At 35.1% G+C, this 21361-nt stretch overlaps 4 protein-coding genes across 5 annotated transcripts; 3 read left to right on the plus strand and 1 right to left on the minus strand.

Annotated features, from left to right (window-relative positions):
- Positions 1–496: 496 nt before the first annotated feature.
- LOC140886815 (DEK domain-containing chromatin-associated protein 2-like) lies at positions 497–6534 on the plus strand. Of its 2 annotated transcripts, none has more exons than XM_073293680.1 (12): positions 497–649; positions 1036–1812; positions 1949–1982; positions 2276–2355; positions 2778–2837; positions 2920–3024; positions 3288–3368; positions 3470–3547; positions 3820–4261; positions 4431–4546; positions 4934–4964; positions 6112–6534. In XM_073293680.1, the coding sequence occupies exons 2-12, from the start codon at positions 1099–1101 to the stop codon at positions 6267–6269; spliced, it is 1899 nt and encodes a 632-aa protein (XP_073149781.1). In that variant the 5' UTR covers positions 497–649; positions 1036–1098; the 3' UTR covers positions 6270–6534. The 2 variants fall into 2 exon arrangements, with proteins under 2 accessions (XP_073149781.1, XP_073149782.1); XM_073293681.1 differs by having other exon boundaries at positions 551–666; positions 1054–1812.
- Positions 6535–8684: 2150 nt separating this feature from the next.
- LOC140887076 (nuclear transcription factor Y subunit B-3) lies at positions 8685–10200 on the minus strand. Its single transcript, XM_073294103.1, has 3 exons — positions 9876–10200; positions 9675–9772; positions 8685–9555 (listed from the first exon to the last, which is right to left on the minus strand). Exon 3 carries the CDS (start codon positions 9483–9485, stop codon positions 8895–8897), a length of 591 nt encoding a protein of 196 aa, XP_073150204.1. The 5' UTR covers positions 9486–9555; positions 9675–9772; positions 9876–10200; the 3' UTR covers positions 8685–8894.
- A 4868-nt stretch (positions 10201–15068) lies between these two features.
- On the plus strand, positions 15069–16833 carry LOC140892498 (uncharacterized). Its single transcript, XM_073301418.1, has 6 exons — positions 15069–15155; positions 15251–15298; positions 15450–15507; positions 15629–15766; positions 16076–16243; positions 16333–16833. The coding sequence occupies exons 1-6, from the start codon at positions 15088–15090 to the stop codon at positions 16435–16437; spliced, it is 585 nt and encodes a 194-aa protein (XP_073157519.1). The 5' UTR covers positions 15069–15087; the 3' UTR covers positions 16438–16833.
- A 917-nt stretch (positions 16834–17750) lies between these two features.
- LOC140891125 (protein TIC 20-v, chloroplastic-like) lies at positions 17751–20371 on the plus strand. Its single transcript, XM_073299436.1, has 2 exons — positions 17751–18260; positions 19530–20371. Exons 1-2 carry the CDS (start codon positions 17857–17859, stop codon positions 19618–19620), a joined length of 495 nt encoding a protein of 164 aa, XP_073155537.1. The 5' UTR covers positions 17751–17856; the 3' UTR covers positions 19621–20371.
- The last annotated feature ends 990 nt before the right edge of the window (positions 20372–21361 follow it).

Here is a 21361-nt window from a genome sequence, read left to right on the forward strand (position 1 = left end):
ATTAAGAAAATTGCATTGATTTACTCTTCTGTATTACCAGAATTCAATCTTAATCTTTTTACTATCCGATTTTGAGCAATTTTAGTCATTTTTATCCATGGTGTTGTTGATATGACACTGTACATGTTAACGCCAAATCAAAGTCGCATTGATGTCATATCAACGTCACGTTGGGAAAAAAATTAATTTTTTTATAAACTAAAGATAAAGGACAAAAATGGAAACTTTAACAATAGAGATTGCCGGAATCAATTTTAGGGGGAAAAAAAACATATATTATCAAAATAGGCTTGGAGCCACTATACTACTATAGTCAACTGCCTGCTGGGCCAAGTAACCCAAAGGCCCATGAGAGCCCAATTCAAATAGCGTGCTTCCGGACAGGTCAACGGTAACTAGATAAGTTCACAAAAAGAATAAAATCTTCACCGTCCATACAATCATTAAAGATCAATCTCAGCCGTTGACAATGTAATGACCCGTTTCAATCCCACATGGCATTACACTGAATTATAATTTGAGCTTGAAGTCCGCTCACTGAAACAACAGTTGTGATCGCCACCCACCGAACTTCTGATGCTCCAGAAATGGTGAAAATCACTTCGCAAGAGGAGCTGCGTACCTTTGAATTTTAGCTTCGAAAACCTGCGTAAGTTCCTCTTTCTTGTCTTCGTTCGAACTCTTAAGTTCCAATTATGATCATGATCGTGGAATCCTACTACTTAAGGTGTTGTTCTTCTTTATTTGTTGGTGATTTGGACGTGCGAGTGCTGCTGAATTTTGTTTATTTTGCGATTTCCTATGCAATTTTAGAGTCTGATTGCTTTTTATGGGATTCGTTTTTCCTGGTTTGGCGAGCTAATGACTTCTGTGTGGACTCTGCGTGGGGTTTAATTTACTTTCCCCTGGCTGTCACGTTTAAGGAATTTGGAAAAGATGACATTTTTTAATTCTGTTTTAAGTTCCCTACTTCCCGCGTGACGCACTGCAATTTCTAGTTAAATTGATGCGCTGCTGTTCATAATTTCGTTGCAGTTTATTTCGGGTCAGCAGACTGAAGGAGTTGGTGAAGTGCTTGACTTTCAATTTTAGGGTGTTATGGGTGAGGAAAGTGTGTTGTCCGAGGAGTCGGAACCAGTGACAAATGGAAAGGCAGAGGGGAAGGCCGATGTGGCGGAAACGACCGAGGATATGGCAGAGAAAAGGGAAGAGCAAAGTGGTGGAGTAGAACAAATGGAAGAGGATAAAGGCGGTGATGGGAATGTTGAATCTCTGGAATTGCATGTGGATAAGGAAGAAGTCGATGAAAGCAAGGGGATTAAAGAGAACGAAGCCAAGGGAAGCAAACAAGAAGGAACAAAGGGAGCCGAAGGACAAGAAAATCAAGACACCGTCCCTGAGGAAGCTAAAGAGGATGACAAAAGCCAAAAGAAAGCAGGTGACACTGAGGACATTACCAAGAGGGAAAATGAGGATAAGGTTGACGAGGAGGATGATGGAATGAAAGGGGTGGAAGAAAAGCCAGAAGAACCTAAAGAAGAGAAGAGCTGGAAGAAGCGGCCAAGAAGTAAAAGCAGTGCTGGAAAACAAGATAAAAGCAAGAAAAAGAAATCCGAAGAGCATACAGAGAAAGAATCTAGAACCCCAACTGACAATAAGATAAAAGAGCCTAAAACCATGGTTGAGACAAAGGAGGAGATGAAAACACCTGCAACTCCCATGATTGAGCGTCCTGTGCGGGAACGAAAATCTGTGGAAAGGTTGGTTGCATCCATTGATAAGGACTCTGCCAAGGAGTTCCATGTTGAAAAGGTATCAAACTTTAAGCCTTAAATTCACTCTTTTCGATCTCTATGCCACTACAGCTACAGTTTCTGCAAGGTTGAAATTAAGTTGCTTGGAATAATGTAGATGAATTACCTTGTGGCATGTTTATTTTTGGTTTCAGGGTCGTGGAACTGCACTGAAAGACATTCCAAAGGGTATTCATTTTTCATTAATTTCGTCATTTCTGTACTATGCAAGCACGCACAGCAAATTATCTTTATCTCATGATGTCCGATTGGCTGCAATATTGTGATACTGCTTTGCTGCACTACAGCCATGTGTCATTGCATATAAAAAATTTACAAAACCTAGTCTAGTTACCCAACACAATTGTGAATTTTCTTATTAACTTATTTCTCATACGCAATTTTGGCTTTGAGAAAATAATATGGTAAGTCTATCTAATTGTGACATAGAATTTCAATTTATTGTTGAACAACTTTTTCAGTTGCATACAAGTTGTCCAGAAAGAAAAATGAAGATACATTCAAACTACTGCATACTATTCTTTTTGGAAGGAGAGGAAAGGTAAACCTTGAGTTCTTATTCTTAGGATTGGGGGTTAGTGACAATAATAATTTTTACTATATCTTGTAATCATGTTGCTGACCTGTACTCTTTCCCATGCATTGCATTACTAAACTGTTGTACCTCTTGCACTTTGATGCTAGAATGCAATATGATTCATCTAGAAGCTCTGGTTTGTTCTCTATTCCTTGGCAGCATATCTATCTGTTCAAATTGTTTCTATCAGCAGTTCCTTGAGGGCCCTATCTTTTACCAACTTATGCGATTTGTTCTAAATTAATTTGGTGAAAGCAATCTTAGGTGTACGACATGCGTTATCTTGTGCTTTAAAAATGTTGGCATGTTGTGTTGGCTGAACTATAGATTGCTTTTGTTGATAACATTAGATTTCTATTTAGTTTATACTCGTCTGACATCTTCAGACTGCTCAAGTCAAGAACAACATATCAAGATTCTCTGGATTTGTTTGGCGTGGTAATGAGGTAATGACAAAACTTGATATGATGTTGCCATTGAGTTCCTTAGACTGATAACTTCACCTGTCCAAATTGATCATTTTCTCAGGAAAAGCAACTGACAAAAGTAAGAGAAAAACTTGAAAAGTTTGTCAAAGAGAAGCTGGTGGAGTTATGTGATGTCCTAGATTTACCAAATTCGAATCCAAAAAAGGTTTGTTGATTTATCCCCCACAATCGTTATTTGGATTTATGGTTCATAATTAGCGTATGAAATGATATTATCCATGCCTTTTATTAAAAAAAATAATGCTGTTAACTTAGTCCACATTTTATTTATTGTTTTGTTTCTAATTGTAAACAAGCCTCGTGCTTTACATATGATCATGCTCACCTTGAAGTACGAGTATCAATTTGCTGTAGCATTGTTCCTTCTTTGCCTGCCCAAACATAAGCTCTCAGATTCTTTAATTTCAGGAGGATATAATTTCAAATCTAATCAAATTTTTGGAGGCTCCTTGTGCAACTTCTACCAGATTGCTTGCTGAAAAAGAGCAGGTTCTGTACTTAAGTTACTAGCTTCGAAAATCTTGCTGCAACATAAACCGTTGGTCGATTTGTTCTATCATATTTACATGAATATCCCTGTAATTAACCAGTCAAGTAAAGGAAAAAAGAGGAAAAGGACCAGCAAATCAGCCTCTGATAGTGATACACCAGCAAAAGGCTCAGTTAAGGTACCCATTCTGTTGTAATTGTGGTTATTGTGCAATGTTTTGTAACTTTTGTTTCTTAAATAGCCAGACCTTAGCAGGTTTTGATTCAAGTATGAATTTGGGGTTTTAGACACATGATGAGAGGGCAAAAGAATGTCTTGCATGACAGAAGTTGATGTGTGAAACATAGAAGTCCCACATTCAAAAGAAATTAAAGTAATGAGCATTGTAGAAGTTGATGTGCAAAACTTTAAACTTGAAATTCTCGGTAAATCTGTGCCTGATATTCTCAGAATCAAAAGAAAATTGAGGGGGCATCTAAAAAGAAAAGAGAGGCAAAAAGCTCCCAGCCTGGATCAGAAGAAGGGGAGGAAGCACATGAGGAGGAAGGTATCAATAGTGTTGCCGAAATATCAGATGTTAAGATGTCTGAACAAACTGAAACTGAGAAGAAAGAAAGTGACTTGGAAAAGGAATCTGATAAAGACAAGGGAAAGAAGAAGCCAGCTCGGGCTAAGTCATCTGTGCAAAAGAGATCTGCTGAAATTGCTAAAAAGGAAGTAACTATCTCTAAGAAGGCCAGCTCTCCATCTAGAAAAACACTGGCAAAATCGCCTCAAAGTCGCCCTAATACCTATAACCGCAAGAGTGCAAAGAAGTCTTCAGGGAAGAAGAAAGATGAATCAGACACGAAGTTATCAAGTCTAAAGAAATCTGCATTGCAGGAGAGCATCGGTGAGAATTGTATTTTTTTCGTCTTCAATCAATTGTCTACCAAAATTAAAAAAATCCAAAAATGACCATTTGGTTGCAATTGAACTGTTATGTAAGTGATTCACTTTCGACCTATATGTGACCCTTGAGAATCTTTGGGTATCAGTATTTTATTTCTGTACTCATGCAGGCAAGAAGGTTCTGAAGGTGAAAGTGGATAAGCCCGCTGAGGAGAAATCAAATATCGAGGATGACGATATCAGAAATGCGATTTGCGAGATCCTTACAGAGGTCGATTTCAATAAGGTTAGACAATGGAATACTCTTTGCTTAAGGTGTCATGGGTTTGAGGAGGAAGAGAGTTGAGGACGATTTACTTACTTGCATGTTGTTCATTTTTTCACTTGCATTTGAAACGAGGCATTGGCTTTCGGAACTTTATCATAGTTTGCTTCATGGTTTAAGGTCTCTCTAAACCTTTGGAATCGATAATTTTGTCATCATTGGCACATTTTGTTATTAGGTATCGCACCCCTATGCTATATGATATGATGATTGAGTATTCATAGGGAATTACTGAAACTCAATGTTTTGATATTTCATTGTCATCGAAATGAATGTCTAGTTATTCTTCATTCTTAGTTTGTAATTCTCTTGTTTCATAGATGACAAGTTACGTACTTATCACTGCAGGCTACCTTCAATGACATTCTGAAGACACTTGGTAAGCCCTCCTTGATTATTTTTCTTTTCATATGCACTTTACTTTTCTTATCACTACAAAAAAATGACAGCTATTAACTATGGCATCGGTAATGATGGCCTCTCCATCATTAATTAACAAATAAAATGACCAGCAATTAACTGTACACTCCATAGCACTCAATTTCATCGAGAAAGGTCTCCATTTTCTTATATAGCATACGTGATATGTGGATCAAAACTCATCGTTTATATTGTTTTCTTGATATGCCACGAAAAGTAATGTCGCTGGAAAAAGTTAAAATCCTATGAATAAGTAAATACAAATTCAATAATTAAATGGCAATTAACTAATTCGATCTAAATAGTTAAATTTGAAACAGAGAGAACAATTTCCATGACTTGAAGTGAAAACAAAGGTTAAATTAAACACCTGTATCATCACAATTTTTAAGATCTGGACTATAAATTCGCAGTCAATGCAATATAACATGAAAAATATTCATTAAAAATTTGATCCATAATCATCAAACAAACATTTGAATACTGCAAACCATATAAATCTTAATTATTTGAATCCGAACAACTATATAGGACTGTGCAGCATAAACTCTAAAAACCAAACAAATAAATGATATACATAGAATTTAAACTGACAAACACATTCAACAATTTAAGCTCTAGAATGGATATGACAAGGTTTAAGCTGTGAAACAATAAATATTAAATCCTAAAAAAAGAATATATATATATATATATATATATATATATATATAAAAGCTGAGAAGAGAGAGGGGGGTGGGGGGAGAGAGAGTAGGCATGAACTGTTGTCATAGAATACAGAAAATATGACAGATTTTAGATTCAACTTTAGTTTAATGACAGATCTTGCATTCCACCATTGCTCGACTTAGGGGGAAAAAACACAGAAAAACCATACTCCGTCACAATTTGCGATAAATATTGTTTGCAAACTCTAAATATAAGTGATAATAATTTTTTTTAACAAATTTGTGAAGAAAAAATCTATAAACAAACACTCCCTAAAACTGCCGGAAAATATTTCATTGATAATGAATGTTTGTAGTTATGTTAGTTTGTTAAAATCTCTACATCCAGCGCAATGATTCAATTCCATCTCATTTTACTTCACCATACGGACATTTCAGCGAAGCGATTCAATATGGACATGACATCAAGGAAATCATCAATAAAGACCATTCTTCAGGCTGAGCTCACAAAACTAATTGATGCTGGTGATGCAGAAGACAGACATGAAATTGATAACGATAAAAAAAAGCCTTCCAGCCAAGATGTCAAAGCCTAAATCTGTACTCTGAAGATGCAACTTAAAGACCGGTGTATGGCCCCTGTTCATTTTTCTTCCTTGTAACTTAATTTGTTGTTACCAATAGTGTAACTTAATCTGTTGCTACCAATAGTGTAATTTATCTTCATTTTCTGAAGTTAAGCCAGCTGTAGTTTATTGTAACTTATAAGTGACATCAACCTACTGGCTAACTTTTGATTGTTTCCAATAAATTCGTAGAATCAACAGTTCCGGCATGTTTACGAGTAAAATTAACTTGCAAGATCTTTCTTTTTCATCATTCGTTATATTCCAAGATTTGCTTTTCCATGAAGGCGCCACTCATGTCCCACCGAATTCTATGTGGTTGACAAAAACCAAGAACCTGTAGGGCTCATGTACTTTTGAGTTTGTCCTTACTTTTGAGAGAGGTGCATTGGTAGTGGTGTTTTTCTGTATGCTAGATTTGGCACACGCACGGCCCCCTTCACCTGATCCACGGGTTGCATGTATTTTGGCTCCCTTTGTCTCTTACATTATTGCCTGCCTGATTTGCCTGTCGACTGGATATTTTTGTGATATTTGTGTGTGTTTGTTAACTTTATTTAATATGCCGTAGATCCCATCCCTTGTGCTAACTTTGTATTTCCATTGGTTTTGGTAACCAGTGCCAGTGTGTGCTATGGTAAAGTGCTCACCTGACTTCAATTCGTGCTAGGTTTCTGAACAGACCAAATAACCTTCGTATGTACGTCATAACCCAAGTTCCAAACACGACCATAAGTTCTGGCGATTCGGACCAGTTCCGGTTGTAATGGGCATCAACCCAAAAGAGGGAAATTTCAAGCTACTTTTTTCCCTTGGGATAGTATCCTTAAAGGAGGGTCTAAGGTTAATGATTTTGTAATATTAATAAGGGTGTATAGAAGAAGACTTCAGACTTGATCTGTCGATCAACCTTGAAAATAACAAGACAGAAGTGCTAAAGTGGCTTCTTGTCACAAATCAAGGTTGAATTATTTGATATGGAATGGGCCCTCCATTAATAAATCGAAGATGACATTACATTTACACAACCAAGATTTTGATCACATAATGCAAGTCTCCATCATTTAAGTACCTATGGTTAGGAGTCATTTGAGCTGTGATAATTTGGGTTGTTTAGCCGAACACCTACCTAAAATTTACTACTTCGAACCAACTGGTGTATGTTCATGTTGTGTTTTTTCTAACGGTTGAGTTCGGGTTAAGAGATACTAGATAACATATGTTCTAATGATCCATGTTTTGTCATATGAACACTATACTCATGTATGTACCAGTTGACAAACGATTGAATATAAGAACTTGGATTCACTTCAAATTCAGAACGAATTAATTCTTCAATATAAAAAATTGAAACTTGAAGAACTGAGATATGACAACTCAATCAGGGGGAGGTGCCAAACGCGACATAATTAAATATCTGTGGGGTACTAACGGTCTGTGGGACAGTGCTGAACTAATTGTTTTTATAAATTAATGAGTCAGAGCGTACCACTTAACTAATAAATATCCAAAGTGCGTGCTGACATACGTGTGATTGATTTTATCCATTCAATTCAAGTTGATTAATCAATTAAAAAAGTGATACTTTATTTAATTTAATTTCAATACGATGCCAAATGACGTGTACTATAGGCTACACAAGTAGTCCTGATTCTAACGATATTATATTTATGATTATTACATTATAATGGATTATTCATATTTTATTCTGATTTCGAACTTATTAACTCTTGTCCACTATAATTAAAAAAAAGTTGGTGTCATATATTTATTAGTTTGGTATTAGTATATCTATCATATAGCTATCATTAAAGTTCAATCCGTTAAACCAAAAAAAGGGTCTCATGGTATGATGTTTTAACCTAATTACATCTTAATTATCATTTTTACATTTTATAATACAAGACACTGTTTGATTCGTTGACGTGACAGAGTAAAATATATAATATAAGAATTATATATCATTGTATTTAGATAAGATAACAAGAGTATAACACTAATTCGTTTTAAAATTTGAATCGAACATTAGATAAAATAAATTTCAGTCATCGATGAATCTTTTATCTTACACATCAAGTGTTGTCTAAATGTTTGCGCTATCTCGTTCAATCAAATTACAATATTTTATTATAAAAATCTAGGAATCTATAGTTATGTTTGAACAATATTTATAATCCAACAGATGGTCAAGTTCTCGAGAAAATACATACAAAGCAAGTTTGAATATCGTTCATAAAAATAAAAATTCAAAGTCTACAACATAATCAAAATCTCCCTATATTTCAACCCGAGCTTAACTAGTATCACAATTACAAACAAATAACCAAGATCAAGGTTTTTAAAAAAACCAATAATAATCACATATAGAAACAGCAAAAAAAAAAAAAGAAACCAAACTATAGTCATTTACCTTACAAAACCAAACACATATACATAAAATTTATTGCCTATGAAATATAGTCAAATATATATTAATTATTATTGTAATTATTATTATATATAGAGAGAAATTAATTACCCATGACCAGAATTATCACCACCAATCAAGGATTATAATAACTAATCACTCGAAGACCCGGGGCGACAGAATTCAAGCTACCTTGCCCGCCCGCCGGAGCCACCCGACCCGGGTCCGATATGATAGCCCGATCCGACCTTCCCGGATCCACCAGCCATCTGCCCGTACCCGTACACGGGTCCTCCTTGGTGGCCCATTATATTCATACCATACATTCCTTCATATCCACCGGTACTATTCCCTAGATTCACTGCGCCACCGTTTCCTCCGCCGCCGCCGGAGCTGACGCCGCCCTCCTTCTCTCCTCTTCCGGCCAAGGCGCTTTTCTCCCCTTCAGTATCCCTAAACCTCTGCAAGTAAATTTTGAGTGGCTCGACGTAATCCTCGAATCCTAGAGTGGTCATCGCCCACAGCAAATCGTCGCCGTTGATCGTCTTTCTCTTCTCTCGCTGACACTTGTCGGAAGCTTCGCCGGTGATGAAGCTGATGAATTCAGAGACGCATTCTTGCACCGTTTCTTTGGCGTCTTTGGATATTTTGGCATTCGCGGGCAGGGCCTTTTTCATGATTCTGCTCACGTTTGCGATCGGGAGGAACCTGTCTTGCTCTTTTTGGGAGATTTCGCAGTGATCTTTGTGCCCCCCCGATTCGTTATCCGAATCCGCCATTCTTTTCCAGTCGAAAAAATCCCAAGATTTACGATTATTCGAGTATTATCAGGGAGAGATAGTCACAGTTCTGAGAAGAGGGAAGTGGATATGCAAGTTTTCAGCGGAAATTCAAATTAAAAAATTGGACTAAGAAATTCGAGGGGAAAAAAAAACAAAGAAAAAATCGGATGAAAAACGTGAAGCTACTCTGGATTCACACTGAGCTGCAGCTCGGAAGCCCCCCAGCAGAAGATTGAAATTTCGGGGAAAAGAGAAGCGAAACTCAAATTATCGATAGCACGAAACTTCAAACCTCGCAACAAAATTCGAAAATCATCAGCAAAAATCAAGGTTCAAAATCAAAGATAGCAAAAAGTAATTCGAAAATCCAGAAAAAACTTTACAGACAAGAAAAACAGCAAAGTACTCGGCGGCGACCGTGTCTTCCGGCGGCGGAGATACGGTACAGCGATCGGAGAGAGGGAGGGGAGAGGAGAAGTGAGGAGAATGTGCGGTCCGTTGGATCATTCGGTATAATAACGCTATCGAATGGTACACGTGGACGATTCTGGACCGTTCCATGCTGATAGCTTAGCTTTGTCTGGAAAAGCTTATCAACCATACGATTGCTTCTCAGTGGAAGGATCCTACCCGTCGGTTTCCCATCTGGCACGTGGACCACCGTAAATGGTCCTCTACGAGTTACCTCTTTTCCAAACCCTATAATTTATTATATAAAAATTCGTAAAATTTTTATTTTTTTTCCATATCACAGGGTTATCCAATCTTTTCTTATTGTATATATCATAGAGTGAGATATTTTTATCAGTATCTATTGATTCATTTCAGAACCCAATAACTAGCTTAAGGAGAACTTTGAGTTGCAAACAAAAAAAACGTGACTTTGACATGAGTTTAATTTTTTCTTTTTCAAGGCAGGAATGAATTCGACATATATAAACACCGATTCAACATACGTGATACGTGTAATCCATGAAAAATAGAGAAGTAGATTTAAAAAATCTTACAATGAAAGTTATCGATTTTTCTAAATTGAAATATATAGTACAAAAGTAGAGCGGTCAAATCACAGATTTGCGGGTTAAACCGTCTCGACCTACCTCTATAACTAAAAAAATTGCTAGGCTCGTCATATAAGTAGGTTGGGTCGGAAAATTTCCAACCCACCTCCCCAAATGATGGGTTGCGGGTCGACCTGTTCGTTAGTTTTTTTGACTAATCTAGTAAAAAAAAAATGATGAAAAAGATGAATGAACATCTTCTTCAAACAATTGATCTGTATAGTCATTCAACCTGAAACCTCCCTTGTAAAATGGAGTATCAAAGATTAAAATAAAACCGTGAGCGACTAATCTCTGCTATACTTAAAGCACAAATATACAAACTTATGTGCATATGCATGTAACATAATTTGGTAATCAGAGATCAAATCTGATGTCTCATGTTTAATATAGAAACATTTAAGTATGTAGCACGCTATATCATTTTATTGCTACCACCGTTCATTGAAACATGAAATCTCCTAGGTAACTACACGCTATGACTTTCTGTACTTAGTCGTCAACGAAGAAAAAAGGCTAAACAGCACTATTCAACAAAGAGATGATCGTATGCTCAACATGATATGAAATGCAATACATACATACATATAAGAATGTACAATGTGATGGCCATCTGAGTCAATACATCGTATACATCCAAATTCCAAACCAGTCTGGAATAATATTACTAACTCAACATGCTTACATTTATTATATCATTTCCCCTAATTATTACTAAATATTTTAGATCATACACAATCAGAATAATGAGTGAGATTCATGTGATTTTTTTTTCAGGAGTTTTTTTCTGCATGTTTTAATTTTTATGTTGAACACTTTCTCCGAATTCTTAAACATTTTCTCCGAATTCTTAAATGACAATGCTAGATTTCAAAAAAAATTAAAAAAGTGAATATGTCCGGTTAGTTCAATTGTCCGATAACACTATCCCCGAGCTCCGGTAAAAAAATATTTATTTTATCAATACATTTAAATATATTTAACGATATATATGATTTATATTTACTAAAATATAATTTTAATATAATCATAATACTATAATATCGAAATAAAATAATATTATTTTATAATATATTTATAGATAGATATATATATATATATGTCTAAAATATATTATATTTAGGTACCGCTTGGTAAATATATGTGATAAATAATACATAGATAAGTAATATAATGTAATAAAATGATATATTTGATATTAGTTAGTGATGATACCATTTTAATATCAATAAAATGATTTTTATTTATAAATATAATTTATAAATATATATATTTTAAAAAATAATCAATAAAGTGATTCTTGAAAATAAAATATAAAATAAAATTGACTTCAATAATAATAATAATTGAAGTGAAGACAATCTAAGTTAAATATAAAAGTGAATTTTAGTTGTATCATGTACCTATTTGATAGTTTATGTATCAAATTTTTCTATTTATCAATAATTCGTATCGGTGTGCAATAATTGTTCTAGGTAAAAGCAACCTTAATATATCAATTGAATAAGATTAAATCATTAAAATTTTATAATACTTTGTGGTGTGCGAGAATTATCCCGACTAAAAAACTAATTGAACGTAACACTTGATTGTTATATGATTCAAAATATTAAATTTATACTTTGTTATCGACTGTAATTTTTAGTAAATCGGTAAACGTTAAATCCTACAATACTAACAATATTTTAAAAAACTTATATATCTAAAAAAAAGCTATAATTAATTCAACCAAACCACCATTGATGAGCAGTAGATTCTATCACAGACCTATGAAAGTACTTTGAATAAAAAAAAGTTTATGGAACCAAACTAATAGGATACACCTTTATAGATGTTTGATATTCCAAACAATAACCTTTTAAGTGAATGGCTTTAGTATTCTTACTCCATAAGCAACTAAAAAGCATATAAATAATGTGCCCTAATCAAACAAAAAACACTTTTTTTCTAAAAGGAAAGTTACTACTTGGTTGTTTCCTTTTCCATTATCATTATTTTTTCATGTGAAACTGAGTTTCAAAATCTTAGTCCATATCACACGTATTGCATGAACAATGAACTTATGTAAATATTGATATAGTACACACAATCACAAAGGCAAAGAACCACATTTTTTGTCTTATATATTTTTTCATCTAATTTATTCCTATGAAAATGACTGAGTCAAACAGGTATATTTTGTAACTCTAATCTAATGTTGTGTTCGAATCTAAGCATTTTGTTCGATGTATGAATTTTTTTTAAAATAATACTTGAAATAATGATTTAATTATCGAGGGTTTAAGGTTGCTTTTGGATCAATTTATTTCAAATATGCATTTTTGTTATTTAGATAAGTACGTACGATCATAAAGTTCAAATACATATTTTACATGTTTAAAAAGTATTTCATGTTAGTTATGATGTATTTAAACCCAATCCCGATGTTATTTGAAATTTATTATACTTTGTATTTCTAACGAGTAAATAAGTAAGGTATCAATTTAAGATTTAACATCTTAAGATATTTTATAAACGTTATTTTTTAAGCCCACTAAAAAAATTTATATACCATGGATTTCAAATTCTCCCCCTCAAATGCATCCTAAGATATTTCACGCACGGCATTTTTGAAATACAAATTATACTTCTTGTTCATTTCCTTACTTACATCGAGTACTATGCCAACCTCAAAGTCACATTTCCAAATTTCTTTCATGTCAATTTTTCAAGACACTAAACATTATTATTTGTTTCTAAAAAGATAATAATTATGAAGAAGTAGTAGATTCTCCACCCAAATCATGTCAAGTTTCGTATTCTCCCTAAAATATTCACACTCGAGTGCAACATTTTGCCCCCACAATGGTTGACCATTGCACTATCAAAGATGTTACTATTTCCAAGTCTTTCTATACAGTTCCTCCATTTACCGATCCTTTATTAAGATTCTCATAACCAAAGTCCAATTTGATCTAGAACTAACATTGTGGCAACTCAATTATGGCATGGTCGATATATGTCTATTTTCGAATTACAAAGAGATGTAATCGAACCGACTCAACTACTTATAAATTTACCGGATTTCGGTATTCGATGTATAACACGATCCAAAACCGGGTTGCAACCAACGAGTTGTTGACGGAATCTTAATAGATTTTGGACCTAGTTCAGATTAGATTGGAATCAACTTTAAAGTTTTCAAATATCAGTATGTGCCTAAATTTGTTATTTGTCAAGCATTGAATTATGAAAAAACAAATATATTATTTGTTAAGCACAAATGACAATTACCAAACTACAAACTACTTTTAAAGTTGCGTTTGGGTAGAATAATTTCAAATCTATAGAAACAAAAATCAAATTTTAAATTCATACACTATTTATTTACACATTAGTTATATAAAATAGAATTGATTTCAAATAACACTATTATTGGGTGGACTTGAAATCCACCTTAATTGTCGTGACATACTAATAAACATGAAAATAATATATTTGAATATATTTAAAATCTATTGATTTGAACTATTTTCATTCAAACACGATATTAAAGGAATTACATTATCATTGATAACTAGTCATCGGAGCATACGCGTTGCAAGTGTATAAAGTTTCTATTTTTTAGTTAAAAATGTATACTATTTTTTTTAAAAAAATTAAATGTTGAAAAATAAGTGAGTTTGTGGGTTTGTGACATTAAACGTGTGTTTGGATGTTAAGAAGTGGTCATGTTGGTTTTTAAGAACAATAAAATAAAATATTAATATTTAAATACTAAATAAGTTAGTTAATATCAAGGGTATTTATGTCTACACACATTTATGATCAAAAGTAGTTATTCTAAGTGGTTAAGCCATTATAAGATAGTAAGATAGTAAGATAACATAGACATGAATTGACATAGCAAGTCAATTGATTCTCGATCTAGTTTACGAAAGTGTCGATGCTACCACATTGGGGTAGTGCCCAATGGGATATCCACGATCCATATTTTATGCAAGTGAGATGTTCACATGAACATCTAACTTGCATAAAAAAACGAACCGTTAGATCTGACATGTGGGTAGTACTTCCCTAGTTTCCCATACATTTTGAGTGTTGCAATAAAGATTTTGCGGACATCTTGGTATTTCACAAATATTGGAGGTAATTAGTACGCTATTTATATTGTTCTTCCAAAATCTCGATATATACGTACCAATTTAGGGTTGAGTCGATGCTACCCGCAGGGTAGTGCCCTGCGGGTGACGTGGCGGCTCATGATTGGTCACTAATTTTGACCAATCATGAGATTACATGTCATCCGCAGGGTAGTGCCCTGCGGGCGGCATATACTAAACCCAATTTAGATACATATTTTTCTTAATACCGAAAATTTTACTTCAATGCCATTGAAAATTTCGATATATGGCCGAGCCCCATTGGATTGGATGATTCCATGGGCTCTAGGGCCCATAACATATTTTATTTCTGTAAATATAAAATTTCATAGCAATTAGGGCTTTTACGATTTATTATTATTACAAGAATTTAAAAAGAAAAATTGGGCTGCTGACATGCGAAGTAAGAAAAAAACAGCGGGCGAGCCTGAGGAAGATCCGATTGCTCATCCTCAGTCCCAGCTGTATGTGAATCGCCTTTACTCCTCTCGCCTGATTCTTGTTTGTGATTGTGTCATTGTATGTGAAATCTGATGGTTGCAAATGGGTGTTCATGCAGTTGCTTTGATGGAGAAAGTCTTGCCACTCTTCTCGAATCATTCCAGAGGTAGTGTTAATTTGTTCAATATGAGGGATGCAAATTTTGTGCGCATACCTGTTGATTTGGCTTTGGTGTTGCTTTTATTGGAATATGAGTTGAATGTTTTTGCTTTTGAATTGGGTTGGATTGAGGAAACTTTGATGGCTTTTTTGGGCAGGGGGATAGAATCGGCTAGAGCTCTGGATGCAACTTTACCTTATAAATTTTGGGTCAAGGTTCTAATTTTGTATTGATGATGTTCATTTTAGTTTCCCTTCTCTGCTGGCTCTGGTCGTGTTTCTCCATTTTCATTCTGTTTTTGTATCAACGAAAGAATTGATTTTTTGTGATTATCAGCAACAATTTTCAGTTGGGGTGAATGAAGTCACGCGTGTGCTTGAGCGGATGCCTCCGAGACTTCGCGTAGCGGGGTCTTCTGAGGAGTCTCCTTCGCCCAATCTTGATGATAGCAAAGCCCCGGGAATCTACCTTCAGGTCGATTTATGTGGTTATTCCCATTTCTTGGCGCTTTCATCTACTCGTGGTGGACTCATTTTGTGATTTGCTAACTCTAATTCTGTTTGGTTGTGCCGCGCATTGGTTTCCGGCTAGTGTTTGAACATTTCGATTCCAGTTTATACAGTGCTCTATGAAATGTTCTATTGTTGAAGTAATTCCACGGCTTTGATTTCATTACCCCTCTTACTTTTGGCCATTTGAAGTGATGATCATCTTCTCCGAATCAATGCCTGCTAGCCGCGCGATGCGCATTTTAACAAGAGATTAAATGTTGTGCATGTGTAGGCAATATTTCTAGCATCCGATTGCAATCCTCGGTGGCTTACGAAACATCTGCCTGCATTGGCATCTTCAAGAAACGTGCCTCTCATATTTGTGAAAGATAGCAAGAGAGGTTCTTTAAGACTAGGTGAGCTGATTAAGATAAAAACAGCAATAGCAATAGGCATCAAGGTGAGGAGCCCCCTTATTGCAACTTATTTTACATAGTTTCAGTTTTCTGTTTAGTTATTTGCATTTGATTTGTTTTGCAAATTACTCAGGGTAGAGGAAATTCTATCAACCAACTAATTGAGAAGATCCTTCTTGGTGGCAAGATTGATGATAACATTGAGAACCCAGAGCTTCTTCATTATTTCGACGAGTGACTAAAAGCTTAATCACGCCTGCTTCATGTGTATACACAAGATACTTATTTTTTGGCCAAGGAAGCACAGGAGAGCCATTTTCTTGTATTCCATCTAGATTATTGTATCGAGTAGATATATAGTTTTGGTCAGTATATCAGCTTTAATTAGCGAGAGTTAAAAAAAAAAAGTGCCCCAAGTGGATAAGTCGGTTATCATTATTATTTTTAGCTGGGGAAGCTTTAATTAGATATTTCGGCTCAAATTTTGAGACTTTGACGACAAATGAGTTATATGTCAATATGTCATTTCTAAGAAGAGTGTCTTTGTATATGTCGATATATCAGTTGTAACATTGTCACAAGACTCACAACTCAAGTGGGTATGAATTAGTTTGACCTCTCTTATTTTAGGGAAGGTGGTGCCATCAACTCAGTCTTTGATTTTGAAACACAAGCTTCGTATTTTAATGTCTACCCTTTAATTTTAAGTAAATATCGAGGAATATTTACTCAAAAATTAAAATTTGAGGTAAATTGACATATAGATAATAAAGAGCGTCTAAGATCTCTCTTCTTTTGTCTTTTTCATTTTTTTTAAAATTTTTTTCTTCTTCAGAGAGCGTTATAGTTTTTAGAAATTTTTTCTCAACTTTCTTTTAACAAAAATTTCCAAACACTACATTAATCTAAATTTAAGAGTTTGGAGCATCGCATTGTTAGTATCAACATACGATCTCTAATTTCCGAAAATTGTAATTTTATTCCTATAAATTGCCATTTTTATTTTTTTTATCATGTCATATTTTAGTTTTTTGTCTTTTAACTTGTCGAAATTAGATTTCATCCCATTTTTGGATTTTTTTTATTGAGATTTTTTTGTTCATTAGAAGTAACTAAATAATCGAATATTGTTTACTTGACACTGATTCTCTCCTACATAACTCATAAGCAAAAATAAAAGAGAAATTTAAAGCAAAATAACACCCAATTCTCAAAATGGGAGGAAACAAATTTGTTTGTTTGTTTTTTTTGCTTAGGTAAATTTTAATATATTTACTATGGATTTCATGAGTCATGTAGATATCGAATAAATAATATTCATTGTATTCAAAGAGTTGAGGCAAATCAAGATCAAACAAAAAAGTTATTGGATGAAAATTAAACTTCCACAATTTACATATAAAAATTTATCAAAAAAAACTCGAGATTACACGAGGTGGATCAATTGAAAATCGAAACCAACAATAAAATATTTTCGTGTTCCATTTATTTAGCCCAAGAAAAATTGGACCTTTACCTTTTTGGGTCTTGTAGGCCTTGGATAGGAATCATTTGGTAGCTGGAGCTTCTGAGAGATTGGGGCAAGCAAATCTCTACTACACACAATTCACCCACCCAATTTCAAGATTTCATCGGCCATTTTCAGTCTCCTTCAGCCATGGCTATGACCAATCTCTTCTCCACCCCTTCAGCTACATTTGTTAAGCAACCCCTTCACACATTATCTTCTTCAAATCCCAACCTCCGATTCTCGCCACTCAACTTCCGGGCTCCGCACTTGAGAAAACCAAGAACTACCAGAAAATTCACCGTCACATCCGAATCCAAGGATAGCAACTCAGCTGATGCGCCTGACCGTTTAATCTCAGCTATCACCTACTTCTACCCTTTCTTTGATGGGATTCAGTATGGGAAATATGTCATCACGCAGTTCTCTCCCTTTCAAACCGCCATCCAGCCCTTAGTTCCGGCTATCAAGATCTTCAAGAGCTTTCCTTTTAATGGGTTTCTGGTATTCTTGACCCTTTACTTTGTTGTTGTGAGGAATCCCAATTTCAGCAGGTACGTGAGATTCAATACTATGCAGGCTATAGTTCTTGATGTGCTCTTGATATTTCCTGACCTTTTGGAGAGAAGTTTCAGCCCTAGAGATGGTGTGGGATTGGATATAGTTATGAGTTTGGATAGTACTGTGTTCTTGTTTCTGTTTGTTTGTTTGATTTATGGATCTTCTTCCTGTTTGCTGGGCCAACTTCCAAGATTGCCTCTTGTTGCTGAGGCTGCTGATAGGCAAGTTATGTGAAACTTTGATATGGCAATCTTTAGCTATGTATCATGTGTTAAGTTAATAAATTTGAATTTAGTTGTTATTCCATTTAGTTTTGTTGTTTAAGTTTTCCTTGATAAGCTGTTGTAAGTGTAACTGGTCGAGGTATGAAATTTTTTGTGGAAATTATTGATTAATGAATGCCTACTTCAGTATCTCGGACAAGTCAGTAGCGATTTACCTGTTGTAAAAGGGATCGATTATTGATTTCTAACTTCAATATTAGGATGCTTTTGAGGTTGTTGAGGTGTTGCGAGTTTTTTCCCCCTTGTGTATGCTGGCTAACAAAAATGTTCTGCTTCATTTGGCTATATGATGCATCATGTGCTGAAATATTCGAAAAATAGATTATGGATAACTCTCAAAGTCTTGACATAAGCAGTCCCTCCTGTGGTTGTCTTTCAATTAGGAAGACTCCTTGTTAAACTGGTTGGTTTAATGTATTGTAGCAATCAAGCAATTTAGTCACTAGTGCAGTTTGGTTAGTAGAAAGTCCAGGAAGAAGTTGCTAATTTACTTTCAGCATTGAAAATTCGCTCAAATTCTCGACTGTTGGGTTCCAAGACGAGGGTCTGGGCAGAGATGGTATGTTCTTTACAAAACCCATTGCAGGATTACTCTCATGTTTTCCGTTTAAGCCCTATTACGGGTGAGAATATCATGAATTGGGAGAAATTATTACGCTGCATTGAGTAAAAATGATAAGAGTTTTTTTTATATACAAAGATGATAATCTCATATATTAACCAACCAACTTAAATAACTATTCATCTAACTAATTGATAATTAATCATAATACGCGCCCACAAGATGGACAATGAATATCTGTAATGGCCATCTTGGATGAGAAAGGGAACAAAGATTTATGTGGCAGCGCTTTGGTGAATATGTCTGCGAGCTGTGAGTTTGAGCGAACTGATAGCACTTTGATGAGGCCTTCATATATCTTATCTCGCATGAAGTGGCAATCGGTTTCTATGTGTTTTGTCATTCATGAAATGCAGGATTAGATGCACTGGAAATGGCGCTGTGTTGTCTCAAAAAATGAGTGCTGGAGCAGAGAATGGTAAAGATAGACCATGGAGTAGTTGCTGAATCCAAACAATTTCGCAGGCAGTGGAAGCAAGTGCCCTATAGTCAGCTTCGGCTGATGAATGAGAAACGATGGATTGTTTCTTGGCTTGCCACGAGATGTGGGAATCTCCCAAGAACACATAGAAACCAGTGATCGATCTGTGTGAGTCTGTGCATGTGCCCCAGTCAGCATCTGAGAAAGCTCTTGACTACAAAGATGAGGCGGCAGAAAAAGATGATAAACCTTGAAATTCAAATGACATGATTTTCTAGAGAGGCGATTAAAATGCAATCTGATAGTTTGGAGCCCGACTTGTTCCTTTTCATCTGGAATTCAGCAAAGACAGACCTTGTTTTTTTTTACAATCTGGTCATATAGTGATCCCTTCTGGACGCCTATGTATGCTCTGCTCCAAGTATGATGAACAAAGAACACACAAAGAACTGGTTTGCGAGCGCGAAATGACCTGGTTTTACTGAACAAGGATGGGGTTTCTTTGGAGAATATCCTAATGGATTGACACACTGTTTTCGATCATAAACTGACCTTTCTGTTGAAGCACGACGATATTTGGTAGCTCGGATCCTCTCCACATTACTTGAATGCATAGCAGGTAGGTTCTTGGATGTGGAAACAAAGTCCAAACAGCCTTTTGGCAGCTTAAACTAGCACAAAAACGGATCTCATTACCCAACAAGTTACAATAATGCTTATATGTTATAACTAGATCCTGCCAAAAAGTTAATTAATTTGGATATTCATCTAAAAGTATACTTTTGTGATGTTTCTACCAGCAAAAACCCTTCTCTTTCTCACTCTTATTAAAACAATTTGAATGAGTTATAAGATCCCAAATTCAGCTGCCAACTCAAATGGCACTTATTATAGCATGTGATTCAAACCAAATGTCACCACATGTGAGGAATTTATGTTGAATTAAAATAAAGTAAATAATATTAATCACATACACGATTCCATTGATTGATCGAGCATTGGAGTTATAATCTTTAAAAACAACACGGACTTATAATCTTCAAAGACAACATAAAATCGATCACTATATGAGAGCATGAGATAACTATACATTTTCTGTATAGCTCGTTGTGCTCCATTAAAGAAGACCTTTTTTTAAAAAAAAAAAAAAAACCATTAGAGAAGACTTAATTGGGCTAGGTTAGACGGAACCAATTTATTTTAGGGATAATTGCATATATTACCCCCGTGAAATCGGTTTAGTACATGCCGCCCGCAGGGCACTACTATGCGGGTGATGTGTAACCCCATGATTGGTCAAAATTAGTGGGTCTCACGTGAGGCCCACTGATTTTAACCAATCATGAGCCGCCATGTCACCCGCAGGGCACTACCCTGCGGGTAGCATCTACTCAACCCGTGAAATCATGATGTTGCTGAAAACCTCATGTTGCTATTAACCCCATGTGTTTTGAAATTTTGAGCACAAATACCCCTGAAAACATACGAACAAAAGGTTGTGTATTCAAAATTTGAAAATATGGGGAGATATGTGCTCAAGATTAAAAAACACGGGGAGTTAATAGATTATTCTTTTTTTACAGGGGGTTTTTAGCAATCTCGATATTTCACAGGGGTAGTGTATGCAATTATCCCCTTTATTTTAATATCTTGAAAACTCGTCATCAATCAAATCACTTGATTCAATTCTTTATTAGATAACGAGTACAATTAAGTAAATGTGAACACTTAAAATGTTTCCAACAATGTTGTCATGCCAACTGATCC

The sequence above is a fragment of the Henckelia pumila genome, chromosome 3, assembly GCF_033568475.1.
Source record: "Henckelia pumila isolate YLH828 chromosome 3, ASM3356847v2, whole genome shotgun sequence".
Taxonomy (NCBI): Eukaryota; Viridiplantae; Streptophyta; class Magnoliopsida; order Lamiales; family Gesneriaceae; genus Henckelia; species Henckelia pumila.

Bases quoted from the DNA above. Each gene is read 5' to 3' on its own strand.
- LOC140886815 (XM_073293680.1), top strand. From the start codon at position 1,099: ATGGGTGAGGAAAGTGTGTTGTCCGAGGAGTCGGAACCAGTGACAAAT. The intron at 1,813-1,948 runs GTATCAAACTTT...TTTTGGTTTCAG, and splicing joins AGGAGTTCCATGTTGAAAAG to GGTCGTGGAACTGCACTGAA. The intron at 4,547-4,933 runs GTTAGACAATGG...TTATCACTGCAG, and splicing joins CAGAGGTCGATTTCAATAAG to GCTACCTTCAATGACATTCT.
- LOC140887076 (XM_073294103.1), bottom strand. From the start codon at position 9,485: ATGGCGGATTCGGATAACGAATCGGGGGGGCACAAAGATCACTGCGAA.
- LOC140892498 (XM_073301418.1), top strand. From the start codon at position 15,088: ATGCGAAGTAAGAAAAAAACAGCGGGCGAGCCTGAGGAAGATCCGATT. The intron at 15,508-15,628 runs GTTCTAATTTTG...TGTGATTATCAG, and splicing joins CTTATAAATTTTGGGTCAAG to CAACAATTTTCAGTTGGGGT. The intron at 16,244-16,332 runs GTGAGGAGCCCC...CAAATTACTCAG, and splicing joins CAATAGCAATAGGCATCAAG to GGTAGAGGAAATTCTATCAA.
- LOC140891125 (XM_073299436.1), top strand. From the start codon at position 17,857: ATGGCTATGACCAATCTCTTCTCCACCCCTTCAGCTACATTTGTTAAG. The intron at 18,261-19,529 runs GTACGTGAGATT...CATGAAATGCAG, and splicing joins AGGAATCCCAATTTCAGCAG to GATTAGATGCACTGGAAATG.